The 14,344-nt window shown below is 41.1% G+C and overlaps 1 protein-coding gene across 2 annotated transcripts in view; it reads left to right on the top strand.

Annotated features, from left to right (window-relative positions):
* The first annotated feature begins 7 nt into the window (after positions 1–7).
* HMGXB3 (HMG-box containing 3) overlaps positions 8–14,344 on the top strand; it is a 44,947-nt gene continuing 30,610 nt past the window's right edge. For both annotated transcript variants that reach the window (XM_047730608.1, XM_047730609.1), the window contains exons 1-5: positions 8–455; positions 3,210–3,348; positions 4,452–4,626; positions 7,812–8,309; positions 9,366–9,464. In XM_047730608.1, coding sequence (XP_047586564.1) covers positions 3,212–3,348; positions 4,452–4,626; positions 7,812–8,309; positions 9,366–9,464 — 909 coding nt within the window. In that variant the 5' untranslated portion in view covers positions 8–455; positions 3,210–3,211. The remainder of the gene's footprint in view (positions 456–3,209; positions 3,349–4,451; positions 4,627–7,811; positions 8,310–9,365; positions 9,465–14,344) is intronic.

Raw genomic sequence — 14,344 nt, forward strand, 5'->3', positions numbered from 1 at the left:
AGGGTCTCCCTGGCGATCTGAGGTGTGCTGCTGCTGCGGCTGCCGCCGCCGAACCGGTGCTGCGGCGACGCTCGTGTCCCTGCTGTCTTCCTCGGGCTCCCCGGGGCTTGACCCCCGGGGCCCTCGGCAGGCGTCGGTGAAGAGCCTGCGGAGCGAGCCTGTGCTCCCATACCCGCTCTCCACGACCCTATATCGCGACTCCGAGAAGGGGGAGCGAGAGGAGCTGTCGCGACTCCGCGCCGTGTGTCGCCGGGCGGGGCCGCGGGGCCGGGGCTCCTCCAGCCCCCGGGATGCGCGCGCGAGCCCTCGCCTCCACTTCCTTGTTGCCGCTGTCACGACTGGAGCCGCCTCTCGCCGACAGCGGGGAGCGCGACTGCGCCGGCCAGCCCCCTCGTCGAGCCCCAGGGCCGGGCGCCTCCGGGAATGTGAGCCGCGCGGCTTGCACGCTCCTCAGGGTAAGTCCCGCCCTCGAGCGCCTCGCTGCACTGTGCCGCGGAAATGCTGGGCGATCTCGAGCCGGATGCTGCGGCTCTCTGAGCCCTGTTGTCCCTTCCACAGAGTAGGACCAGTAAGCCTTATTAGTCTTCTGCTGCCGCATTCGGTACGTTTGGGACATCTAAAACCGAGAGGGAAAGGAACTAGCCCGAAGACAAGCCGTGACCCCTAGACAAACTCAAAGGCCATCACCCGAGGTTTTGAGGCGCCTCTGATGGAACAGTGAAAGTGTCTCAAATTTCAACTACTGCCCTTAGTCCTGTTTTACAGAAGAGAAAACTGAGGCTTAGAATAAGTAGGCTGCTCAAGGTCATAGAGCTCTGTGCGGGTGCTATAAAAATGTGTAACTTAGTCTTGATTTTTTTGCTTTCCACAGACCTTGGTTTTTACCTTTATATTATTCTGCCTTTTCGGGGGGAGGCATTGCTGAACTGAGGCCTAGGGTCTGAAAATAATCTTAGGCTTAAAATGGGAGTAGTCAAGCAAGCAAAAAACAAGGTAGTCTCTTCCTGCCCCCACCCCAAGGTGGTTGTAATGGGTCTGCTTCCTAAATTGTTTTGCTCTGGGTGCTAGAATTCTACATGTCATTTTTTACAGATGCTCTTCTGCAGTTACTGCTTATCTGCAACACTCTCAAGGGCTAAGAAGTCAATTATTAAGGGCAAAATAAATAAATAAAGCATAGTAGCCACATAGTCTTGATTTGAATTCTAGCTACCCTTACCCTGTGAAGGCACTGGCCTATTACCTAACCAAGTTGTGGATTATGTTCTCTTCTTGGGTTGCACTGAGACAGGATGCAGGATTTATTTGTTTTAATGGGAAGAGAAATCATTAGAGATGACAACAAGAAAGAACCTTAGGAATAGTGTATTTTTAACTGGAGACTATCTTTGAAATTATAGGGGACATGTTGCTTGTCTACATTTTCTAGGGGAGGGTTTTTAGCTTTTACAACATTCTCAAAAGGTATTCTTGCCTCCCCCAGACTTAGGAGCTACTGATTTCAGCCTTTTCCTCTCACGGGAGGAACAATTGAAATTCAGGGTGTAGTATAGACTTGTCTGAGATCACATGGTTAGAGTTGAGCCTTGGAGGCAGGCCTCCTTGCTTAACAAGCAGTGCTCTTTTTCTCATTACACCTTAACCAGATACCTCATAATTTGTAGAGGGAGGTTTAAATGAGATGTGAGTGGGTTTATAATACACAGATCTGCCCTGTATCTACTGCTACTCCATCTTCCCAGAATCCCAAGTTCTTTTCCGACAGATTTTCAAGAGCAAACACAGTATATCATTTCTGTCTAATTAAATTGAAGTGGTTTCTGGAACCTTTCTTCCTCCAAGGATTGAGTCTTTTGGGTAAAACTCCCAACTGAGAACGTGGCCACAAATAAGCTAACTCTTATTGAACTAGTCATTCAGGTTTTTTAATGCCTTCCTTTTCTAGGAAAAGCTGTTCATTTTCTGTTTCTTAGGCCAGGGAGCTAATGTTTGTCAGATTACTGTTTAGACCTAAGCTGTCTAGTACCATAGTCGCTAACCATATGTGGCTAATTTAAATTAATTACAATTAAACAAAACAAAGTTTGGTTCCTCTGTCACAGTAGCCATATTTCAGGTGCTTGATAGCCATATTGGAGAGTGCAGATACAGAACATTTCCATCATTGCAGAAAGGTCATTGAACAGTGCTGGTTTCGAGGGTTGCTAGTGGAAATGGGGAGAGTGTCATATAAAAAAAAAAGTCGGCTTTTTGAATGAAAAAAATCTTTCAAGTACCTGTTTGGGTGTGGTGGCCTTAGGCAGATCATGAAGCACTTCAGCTATAGATCTTTCATCTTTACTCATGAGCCCTGTCTTTTGTGTAGCACCTGGGCATTCTCAAATAGAGTTATATCTGTGGTATCCTTTGAGCCTTATGCTATAAATCTGTGGTAAGGTGGGTGAGACACCTATCTTTTTTTTTTTTAAGATTTTTATTTATTTGACAGAGATCGCAAGTAGGCAGAGAGGCAGGCAGAAAGAGAGGAGGGAAGCAGGCTCCCTGCTGAGCAGAGATTCCCAATGCCAAGCTCAATCCCAGGACCCTGAGATCATGACCTAAGCCGAAGAACACCTGTCTTTTTATATGTGAAAATATTTGAACCTGAAGTAGCTAAAGGATCTGCTCAAAGTCACAGAAACTGGCAGGGTGTAAAGAATCTCTTACATATAAGTATTTACTGCATGTCTGAATGAATACCTGAATGAGTCAATGAAGCAGTTTGCTTAAGGTAATGAAACATGAGAGAAGGTCTGGAACCTCTGACTACTGGCCAGATTTCGTCTTTTCATCTTTTACCATATGAAATTGTTATAAAGTGGGGCTAATCTTTGAGTTGATTAATAACTATATCCCAGGAGTGAATATAAGCAAATGAGCTGTCAAAGCTAGTGGTCCTAAATTTGCTGGGTCAGAGGAATCACCTGGGGCACTTGTTAAGCATACAGATTTCCATACCCTCTGGAGATTCTGATTTAGAAGAGCTGAGGTGGAACCCTGGGATCTGTATGTTTATCAAGTACGCCCAGTGCTTCTTAGGATCTGCTGAGTTTGGGAAATGACTGAACCTTGAGGCCCTGGCAGAGATAGGAGATCGTTGGATCAAGTGGCTACTGTCCTCTTTAGGAAAATAGATTCTTGAAACCTGTTTGTGTTTGACTTTCCTCTAGCCATGGATGCATCATATGATGGTACTGAGGTAACTGTCGTGATGGAGGAAATTGAGGAAGCCTACTGTTATACCTCCCCTGGGCCACCCAAGAAGAAGAAAAAGTATAAAATACATGGAGAAAAGGCCAAGAAACCCAGGTTAGCCAACACCTTTTGGTAGCTAGCATTTATAAACACAAGCTGCTTGGAGAGCTGTGTTGAGGAAGACTTTAGGCTGCCGGCTGCATCCAGACTCATTGAGAGTGCCATATCCATTGTTGAAGTCTCTGGATGGACAGTGTGTTGTGGGGTGAGGGAGATGGGGAATAGGAAGTTGTGGATTGATACCAGCAGTTGCTATTCCTGGCCGGATCTTGATCATGTTTTCCTGCTGTCACAGGAAATTGTACCATACAAATGGTGGAAGCTATGTACAAATGAAGTAATGTTATTTATTATTAACATTATCGATGTTTAAGCATTTAAAATATGAAATTCATAAAAATATAGAATTGTAATAGATCAATGATAACTATAAAGATTATCCATGCTATAGCTCTAATCTCGCTCTTAACTGAATACTCTAAAACTTCTTGCTGAAGTTACCACTTTTGGGTTACTTTGGTAGTTAATTTACTTCCTTTCTCAGCCCTGGGGAGGTGCTGTTGGCCAGTGAAATGACCAGAGGCTCTGTGGAGAAGTAAAGCATGTGGGTGATAACCAGACTGTGATTAGGCCCCTAAGTAACCTTTCCCCAAGAGTGGGATGGCAGTGTACTTGTTTATCTTTGCTCATACTTGCCTATAGAGCCGATCATTCCTACAGAAAAACTGGTCCAAGGAAAAGTAAGTCAGATAGGCTTTGCTTCCAGGTTTTTGGAGGGAGAATCCTCCTGTACACCGATGGGGCTGTTATTTATGTATTCATTTATTTCTTTTTAAAAGATTTTTTTAAAGATTTTATATGAGAGAGAGAGAGAGAGATCACAAGCTGGGGGGAGGGGTGGAGGGAGAAGCAGACTCCTGCTGAGCAGGGAGTGGGTTGTGAGACTCATCAGGCACAGAGCTTAACTGCTTAACCAGATGCTTAACTGCTTAACTGAACCACCCAGGTGCAGGGCTATTATTTAAATGTTTGTTTGCTTCAGTCCCTATTTAGATAAATGCTTTGAAATGAAAAGCTAGGTTTTTGCCTCTTCACTCGCAAACCTTGACACTTCACTGGTTGAATGAGGGAAGACCTTAAGTTATTCCTTCCTTTAGGTCGGCTTACCTTCTATACTATTACGACATCTACTTGAAAGTGCAGCAGGAACTCCCCCACCTCCCTCAGTCTGAGATCAATAAGAAGATTAGTGAAAGTTGGAGGCTCCTCAGCGTGGCCGAGAGGAGTTACTACCTGGAGAAAGCCAAACTAGAGAAAGAAGGTTTGGATCCTGTAAGTAATTTTTTTCCCCAACTAATTTCTCCATTTGGTCAATGGTAAAGGCCCTGGGAAGAGCCCATCCCGTTCTCTTTTTTTCTTCTTTTCTCTTCTTGGAAAAACTTTGAGTTGAGTCCGTTTTATCTTCCTTAATTTAGTAGTTTATAAGGCATTTTTCCTGCACACCATCAGTTTTCACCTTACTAATTGAAAGTAATAAATATGTGTTATATTGATTGCTGTCAGTTATAACATAATCAGCAGTTAGGCTGGTGAGTGTGGAAGTAGATACAGCTGCTTTGTATAATGTCACGTTCTTCTATTAACACTGGTGATTGTGCACTATGCCAGAAGCAGAAGATGATGGAGGAAGACAGGCCTGAATTAAAGAATGCGTAAGGATGTGTTCTAGATTGTGTCTGTCGGCCATTTTGTATTTCTAGTTCACAATAACAACACTGACAACTGTTAATACTGCTGGTTTTTTATTAAACTGAAATTGCTGCAGGAAAAATAACCTTGTTGTTGCAGGGTTAACCTTAACTCCTTTTTTCAATTGAAAGATTGTCTCTGATTTCTTCTTTGATAATGTAGAGCAAAGGTTTTTCAGGAATGCAACAGCTATGTTAGAGCAGAGAAGGTTGTGTTTTCCTAGTGGAGGCCGTCTACCACTGCCATTTAGATTATTTTGCTTAGTGGCTTGCCATTTCTCTTTCTGGAAGAGTTTTGTGTTATCTAAGGTCTTCGAGATACCCGTCTGTACCCCCTCCTTTTAAAATTTTTTTAAAGGATATTTATTTGTCAGAGAACACAAGCAAAGGGAGCAGCAGGCAGAGGGAGAAGCAGGCACCTTGCTGAGCAAGGAGCCCAATACAGGACCGCATCCCAGGTCTAGGATCATAACCTTAGCCAAAGGCAGATGCTTAACTGATAGCCACCCAGGCATCCCTGTACCCCCTCCTAGATGATTTGTTTATAAACTGAATCTGGGAGACAGTTCCTGTGGGGAAGGGGAAGTGGAGTCTAGGAAAAGTATATATTCCCTGTGGTTTCCCCATCAATAAAATCAGCAACCTTTTTACCCCGATACAGGAAAATTTTGCCTATTCCCAGAGTGATAATGGTTTTTAAAGCTACACACTAATGTAGGCCCTTATTAAGTCTTTTAAAGCATTTTTTAAAAGATTTTATTTATTTATTTGACACAGAAAGTTCACAAGTAGGCAGAGAGGCAGGAAGAAGGGGGGGAGCAGGTTCCCTTCTGAGCAGACGCCCGATGCAGGACTCGATCCCAGGACCCTGAGATCATGACTTGAGCTGAAAGCAGAGGCTTAACCTACTGATAGCACCCAGGCGCCTCAAAACATTTTTTAAATAAATCATCTGCAATTATTTTTTTCTTATCCATGTGGGGACTTTATATCTGCCATCCTCTCTAGAACTACTATCAAGAACATGAATTGATTAGCTCTGATATTAACTAGCTGTGACCCTGGAAGAATCACTTAACCTTTGAGTGTTGGTTTCCTCATTTGTAAAGTGGGAAATAATACTATCTACTCACAGCGTTTAGCGTTTAAAATAGATAATATAAGCTCTTAGCTGAGTCCTTGACATATGCTGCCTTGGTCAGTGAATACCACTCTTCAGTAGGTTAAGTGTCCAGGGGCCACATGATAAGAAAAGGTGGTATTTAAGAGCATGAGTTATCTGAATGTGCCAAGACTTAGTAAGGCTTTGGGTACTTTGTTTGACCTCTCTGAGATTGCCTGGTGTGAAGGTGAGACCCTCCTGTCTTCATACTTCGGGAGCCTGTCAGAGACCTTTTGGCAGCCTGGCTTCTCGGCAGCCGTTCCAGTCTCTTGCCACGTAGCAAGGCCCATAGTTCCAGTGTCATTCAGGTTGCCCTGGTGTCTAGGTGCCTGGATTTGTTGATTAAGTCCAGATCATTCTATGCATTTACTACCACTCAATCTTGTTCTAACCTGTCTGCTTCAAAGGGTGACTTGAGAATGTTATTTCTCCATTATCTCTCCAGTAAAGGCTCCATAAAGGATTTGGCCTGTCCGCTTTTATGTTTCATCTGAGTGCTGCTTTCAACTTTCATCTGAGTGCTTCCTTTGTACCTTAAGTAGTCTCATCGACTTCTTGCTTCTGATGTATTTAAGGATCTTTTTGTAATGGACTTAGTGTTCCTTTTAAAAGATGCATCTGAAATTATTTCCTTTTAATTTCAGCTCTCACTTTAATTGTTGACTTTGAACTTTTCCTGTTTTTCTTATTTGGTAACTTGCAGTTTAATTTGAAAAAATAAAGCAAAAGTACCCTTTTCTTGGCCATGAACCGTTTTGCTTTTAGTACCTGGTTTCCTTGCTCTTTAGAAGACCTGGTTTGGAGTCTTTACTACTTAATAATTTTGTGTTTGGGGGAAGTTTACCTCCCCGAGCTTCAATAGGAACAATAATAGTACTCAACTTAATAGTGTTGTTAATGATAAGGTCAGGAAGGTATTTTCTGAATGTTAATTTACTAGTTAGTGTTAATATTTATATCCCCCCTCTGCTGCCCCCAGTATATACAGGTTCTGTCAGATAGTCCCATGCATACATACTTTCTTTCTTGTGAAGTGATCGGTTCATCCTCTGTTTTATAAGTCTGGGAGAGAAACCAGTATTATCAGAATTCTTGCTTGCTGCCTTGAGTTCCAGTTTGGCCTGCTGACTTGTATTTTATGCCTTTTGGGATTTTATTGAACATTATACTTTCTGGTTTTTAAGTCTTTGGCTACTTTGGAATCCTGATGTTTCAGAGCTGGAAAGGAACTCGTAAATAGCTAAATTCAAATGGAGCAGCAAGACCCAAAAATTGAAAAGTATTTGCTCAAGACTGCAGATCTGAGATTCCAGCTTACCGTTTCAAATGCCAAGATCAGTGTCCTTTCCAGAGTCTGATCCCTGTTGCCTGTCTCCTGTGTGACTGAGCAAGTAAGCTACTTGGGCTAAAGTGTGATTCAGAGGAGGATGACATTGCTGTTGACAGAGGCTGACCCTCTTGAAATCTTAGGTCAAGAGAGGAGTTTTTGTGGTCCCTTTTGCAGAAAACAATCCAAAAAATGAAAAAAAAATTACAGACGTATGTGCATGTGGTCTCACACCATTTCTCTCTGCTTGCTTCCCCCTCCCTGGCTTCCTGGTCCTCAGAACTCCAAGCTTTCTGCACTGACTGCTGTGGTTCCGGACATCCCAGGTTTTCGCAAGATCCTCCCCCGCTCAGATTACATCATCATCCCCAAGAGCAGCCTGCAGGAAGACCGCAGTTGCCCTCAGCTAGAGCTTTGTGTGGCCCAGAACCAGGTGTCCCCTAAAGGGCCATCACTTGTGTCCAGCAGTGCCCCGGAGGCAGTGCCTAGCCATGCAGGCATGGCAGAGCAGTGCCTGGCTGTGGAGTCCCTAGCTGAGGAGGTGGGAGCCCTTTCCCAGCCGGGTGCCGTGCAAGAGATCGCCACCTCAGAGATCCTCAGCCAGGATGTGCTCCTGGAGGAGGCTTCCCTGGAGGTAGGGGAGAGCCACCAACCATACCAGACAAGCCTGGTAATTGAAGAGACCTTAGTGAACGGCTCACCAGACCTCCCTACTGGAAGCCTGGCCGTGCCCCACGCCCAGGTTGGGGAGAGCATGTCAGTGGTAACTGTCATGAGGGTAAGTGACTTTGGTACTTATGTCTCTTTTACTTCATCTGGAGTTACTATAAAGGTAGCTAGCGCCATGCAGTGGTAATTAAGAGTGCTGGTGTGGACTTCTAGTAGGACTACAGTTTTCTTGAACCTTTTTCCTTTGGGCTTGCTTACTTTAAAGTTTTCTTCAGTTTCTTAGGCCCTCTTACCAACTCTTTTTGCCCAGCACAGCCAGGACTTTCTTCACCTAAGAGAGTACATGAGGTGCAGTAACAGCATTTCAATGATACGGATTGTCCATGAATCAAAGCTAGAGTCTCTCAAGCTGTTAGGATTTTATGTTCCCTGAAGATTGTCTCAGCAAACACAATGGCACCTTGAACTGTTTAGGAGAATTTTCAAATGGTCTTCCTGGGTGCAGATTGGGTAGGAAAAAGGAAGCTCTCTTCAAGGCCAGGCTGATAGTCTTTCCAGTGGCATAAGTTCAGCTATGCACAGTTGAGGGGAAGAGCAGTCTCAGTGATCCCACAGCCTGGTCCCCCTGGAGGCTCGGGAGCTACCACCATGCCCTCTGTTACCCTGGGTAATGTGGCATCCTCAGAGTAGGACTTCTGCTCAGGCCAAGAGGAATGTAGGATGGCCTGGATGTTAGAGCAGGTAGCTCTTTGGAAAGGAATCTGTGGTAGGCCTAAGTCCATTTTATTGTTTGTTGCCTCAGGACTGTTTGTGATAATGAAGCATGCCACCTGCCTGCTTAAGGCAGATCAGTACGGTGTCAGCACTTGACTGGGTCACAACAGTTGGGTTCTTTCACTAACCGCTTATGTGATCTTAGGAGTCCTAAGTCTCTTAGGACCTCAGTTTTCTTATTTGTAAAATGAGGATAGCACATTCTTTGTGGTAAAAGTTTTCTATATCTTTTTTTCTTATAAGTTTTGAGATAATTGTAGACTTATTTTTTTGGATAAGCACACTATCTTGGTTATTGGATTTGATCTGTCTTTCAGTGTTTGTTGTGGGTGGCCCTGGGTATTCTTCATTCCATCTCAGTAAAACTGTCCTTCTCTCCGTGTGCCCACAGGATTCCAGCGAGAGTAGCTCTTCTGCGCCAGCCACACAGTTCATCATGTTGCCTCTTCCTGCCTACTCAGTCGTGGAGAACCCCACTTCCATCAAACTGGTCAGTGTGTGGGGAGTTGATGGAGATAGGGCTCCAAAAGAATCCTCTTCCAGGTAGTTTTCAAAGTCTGATAACATTAAGAGAGTAGGACTGGCAAAGGCCTCAAATTACCTGCTCCAGGTACACTTTACTGGGGATAGGGGTGGTGGGAGGTTCTGTGAAGGGAGCTCTGCAGGCTCCTTAAACTCCTCAAGGTACATACAAACTTTTCTCTTTAAGAGTATTTACCTAGGATAGGTTCAGTGCCTCTTATAAAATTTTCAGAAGCATACATGATTTAGAAAAATGGAGGGCCATTGGTCTGATTCAATCTTACTATCATACAGATTACAAAAAAAGCCTAGAGAAGAGAAAGGACTTGTTCTCTGTATCATTCAAAGCCACTGGGCTGCAAAACAAGCCAGAACTAGGACCCTGGTCTTTTGATTCTCAGTTAATGTTTTTTTTTTTTCATCACGTACTGTAGCATCAGGGCTGAGATTTATTATCCCTAAATATTTCATGTTTTTTTTCATGATCCAAGCCGATGGCAGAGGCCCATCCCACTGAGCCACCCAGGTGCTCCTAAAACTTTTTTCAATACCTGATTTTTCAGTAGTAATATATAATAACAGTTAATTTTTTTGCATATTAAACTTCTGCAACTTTGTTAAACTCGTGTTCTGGTGGCCTTTTTGTAGTTTCTGTTGCATTTTCTACATAGTTGATCATGTTGTCTTTGAATAAAGACAGTTTTATTTCTTTTCTGATTTGGATTCCTTATTTTTTACTACACTATCTGGGACCTCCAATACCATATTGATTAGAAATGGTGAGAGCAGATATCTTTGTCTTGTTCCTCATCTTAGGAGGAAAGCATTCAGTCTTTCACCATTAGGTATAATATTAGCTATAGGTTTTTTGTAGATGCCCTCTTCAAGTTTGGGAAGTTCTCTCATATTCCTAATTTGTTGGGAGCTTTCATCAGGAATGGATGTTGGATTTTGTCAGATGTTTTTCCTGGGTCTCTTGAGATGGTTGTAGGAATTTTCTTTTTTAGTTGTTAATGTGGTTAATTTCGTTGTTTTTCAAATGTTAAACCAACCCTGCCTTCTTTGAATAAACCCAACTTGGCAATCATGTATTATCCTTCTAGTATATTGTTGGATTTGATTTGCTGAAACTTTGCTCAGGAATTTTGTCTCTATATTCATGAGGATGTTGGTCTTTAATTTTCTTGTATAGTGTTTGTCTGGTTTTAGTATCAGGGTAATGTTTACCAAAGAGAGTTAGGACATACTTTTTCCTCTTCATTTTTCAGGAAGAGTTTGTGTGGTAGTGGTATTGGTATTATTTCTTCCTTAAATGTTTGGTAATTGCCAATAAGTCAGTCTGGGCCTGGAGATTTCTTTGTGGGAAGATTTTTAATCTCAAGTCCAATTTTTAAAATACGCATAGGACTATTTAGATTATTTTTAAATAACTTTAGATTATTTAGATATAGATTTTCTATTTTTGAGTGAGCTTTGGTAGTTCGTCTTTCAGGGAATTTGTCCATCTCATCTAAATTGTCAAATTTATTGACATAAAATTGTTCAAAACACTACTCCTTTTAAAAACTATGGTACAATATGCATAACATAAAACTTATGAATTTACCCATTTTTTAAGGGTACAATTCAGGGTCATTAAGTATATTCACAGTGTTGTGGAATCATCGCCAATATTTATTTCCAGAAGTTTTTGTTATCCAGACAGAATCTTGGGCCCATTAAACAATAACTCTACATTCTTCCCTCCCCCAGCCCCTGGTAACCTTTGTTTTACTTTCTATCTCTGAATTTGCATATTATAGGTACCTCACATAAAGGGAATCATGCATATATTGTCCTTATGGTCTCATTTTTTCACTTAGTATGTTTTCATGGTTCACTTATCTTGTACCATATATCAAAATTTCATTTCTTTATGGCTGAATAATATTCCATTGTGTGTATATCCTACATTTTGTTTATCCATTCACAGACAGTGATGGACATTTAGTTTGTTTTTACCTTTGGGCCCTTGTGAATACTGCTGCTATGAACTTTAGTGGATACATGTCTGTTTGAGCCCCTGATTTCAGTTTTTTGGGGAATATACCTAGGAGTGGAACTGCTAGATCATATGGTAATTCTGTTTAAAGTTCCTGAGGAATGCTTATCCTTTAGTATCTGTAGACTGTAGTAATTTTACCTATCTCATCACTGATAATGGTAATTTGGGTCTCTTGTTTTTCCTGACAAGCCTGGCTAGAGGTTATCAATTGTATTGACCTTTGAAAAATCAGCTTTTGGTTTCATTGATTTTCTCTTTTGTTTTTCTTTGTTGGATTTCACTGATATTTGCCCAGATCTTTATTATCTTTTTTTTAGCTTACTTTGGCTTAATTTATTCTTTCCTAGTTTCTTAAGATAGAAGCTGAGGTCATTGATTTGAAACCTTTTTTTCCTGTTACAGCTGCTTAGTGCTATGCATTTCCCTCTAAGCACTACTTTGGTGGCATCCCACAAATTTTGATATGGTATATTTTTATTGTCATTTTGTTCAGAATACTTTCTGATTTATTCTTTGACCCATTAGTTATTTAAAAGTACATTATTTGCTTTCCAAATGTTGGGATTTTCCAGATATCTTCCTTTTTCTGACTTCTGATTTAATTCCATTATAGTCAGAACTTTGTAGTTTATAAGACTTACTTCCTTTTAACTTCATTGAAACTTATTTTATGGCCCAAAATATAGTTTGTCTTGATAAATGTTCTGTGTGCACTTGAAAAGAATGTGTCTTCTGTTGAGTTGGAGTGTTCTATACATGTCAGGCTAGGTCAGGTTGATTGGTAGTGGTCAACTCTTTTATATCCTGACTGATTTTCTGTCTGCTTGTTCTGTCAGTTATTGAGAGACGGTATCCACCTGTCACTGTAAATACTATTTATCTGTATCTTATTTCATTTTTTTTTTTTAGTTTTTGTGTCATGTGTTTTGACTCTTGTTATGAAGTACTTAAACATTTAAGAGAGTTATGTCTTTTTTTTTTTTTAAGATTTTATTTATTTATTTGAGAGAGCAGGGGCTAGATGGAAAGGGAAAAGCAGACTCTCCTTTGGGCAGAGAGCCAACACACAGGATCCTGAGATCATGACCTGAGCTGAATGAAGGCAGATGCTTAACCATTTGAGCCACCCAGGCATCCCAGGATTGTTATGTCTTCTTGATGAATTGATCCCTTCATCATTATGAAATGACCTTCTTTATCTCTGGCAGTATTGTCTGCTATGAAGTTTACTTTGATATTGAGCTTTCTTTTGATTATTATTAGGAAGCTAAATCTTTTTCCAGCATTTTACTTTCAATCTATTTATCTTTATATGTAGGGTACTTTTTTTATAGGCAGTATATAGTTTGGATCTAAGAGTAAGACCTGAAAATCTCTATTTTTTAATTGCAGTATTGAGGCCATATACATTTAATGTATGAACATATAGTTAGGTTTAAATCTGTCATTTTACTCCTTGTTTTCTGTTTTGTTTTGCTTTCTTTTGAACTGAATATTTCTTATGAATCCATTTTATCTCTTACTGGCTTATTAGCTATTTGTTTTAGTTTTTGTGGTGCTTTCTTGAGGATTAATAGTGTACATCTTTACCTTATCACAGTCTATCTTGTAAAACCTGTGGATAAACAATCTATTTTTAGATGAGAAAGTAGTTATATCTTCAACAAGAACAGCCACTGCAACCTAATTCATGGTGAAATTACAGGTTTCTCTTGAGCCTTTGCTGTCCTGGAAATTATTATTCTTTCATGATTAAATAAGTGTCAGCCAGACTCTTCCAGAAAGCTTTTATAAATAATACTTAAGAATGAAAAAAATCAGCCTCGAACACTAGCATTTTTTTCCTTAAGTTATTTCTATAAACTGCTGTTTAGGTTTGTGGTAATTTATTTATAGTCGTGACCTAACTTAAATTTTTACTCTGCTTTCTGGTGGCGTTCATAATGAATATTCTGTATAGAGCCACAGTCTGAGCAAAGAGGAGAGATGTTTTATATCCCAGTGATAATAGTTTCTCACAAACCTGTTTGTTTGTTTACAAGTTTACTAACTTGTTTACAAGTTTACAAGTCGTTTACAAGTTACTAAGTGGCGTTTTTCCTTATTTCTTACCTCATTGGCTCTTTAGGGTATAGGAAGGGTGGGTGATTTTACAGAGATGAAACCCAGGGCCCAAGAGCTAAAGTGACTTAACTCCAGGTCACCCAGTGTGTTAGTGCTAGAGTTGGAACTCAAAGCCCGGTCTCTTCTGGGTGCCATACCACCCACCCTCATCCTTGACTTGCTACCACTAATACGAACCCCTTTTCCCTAGGTGTTCTGGCAGAAGGAACCTAGTAGCAGCTTGGTGTTTCCTCAAGGAAGCTTTTTGCTTTTTGGCCAGTCTTGGGGAGGTGGGATTAGTATCTTAGTAAACACCCATGAGGGACAGAACAAATCTGACAGGGAAATGTTTTCTTTGCAGCGTTAATCAAGAAATGGAGCATGGCTAATTTCTATTTGCAGCTGAAATGTAATAACCCGTTGTAAACATTCTATTCAAAGGGAAGTCACTGTAATCATTTCGTTCAAAGGGAAGTCAGGGGAGATGGTGAGAGCCAGTAGCTGAATGTATTCATATGCAAATAAATTCTGTTGTGTATCAGAGGACTTGATTTCTATTGGAATTCCCTTTTATTTTTAGTGCCATTGTTTAGTTTTATATCTCTGAACCCTAAGTCCTTGGTTCTCTGATTTTTTTTTTTTTTAAGATTTTGTTTATTTATTTGACAGACAGAAATCACAAGTAGGCAGAGAGGCAGGCA

This window comes from Lutra lutra, chromosome 5 (assembly GCF_902655055.1).
Source record: "Lutra lutra chromosome 5, mLutLut1.2, whole genome shotgun sequence".
NCBI lineage: Eukaryota > Metazoa > Chordata > Mammalia > Carnivora > Mustelidae > Lutra > Lutra lutra.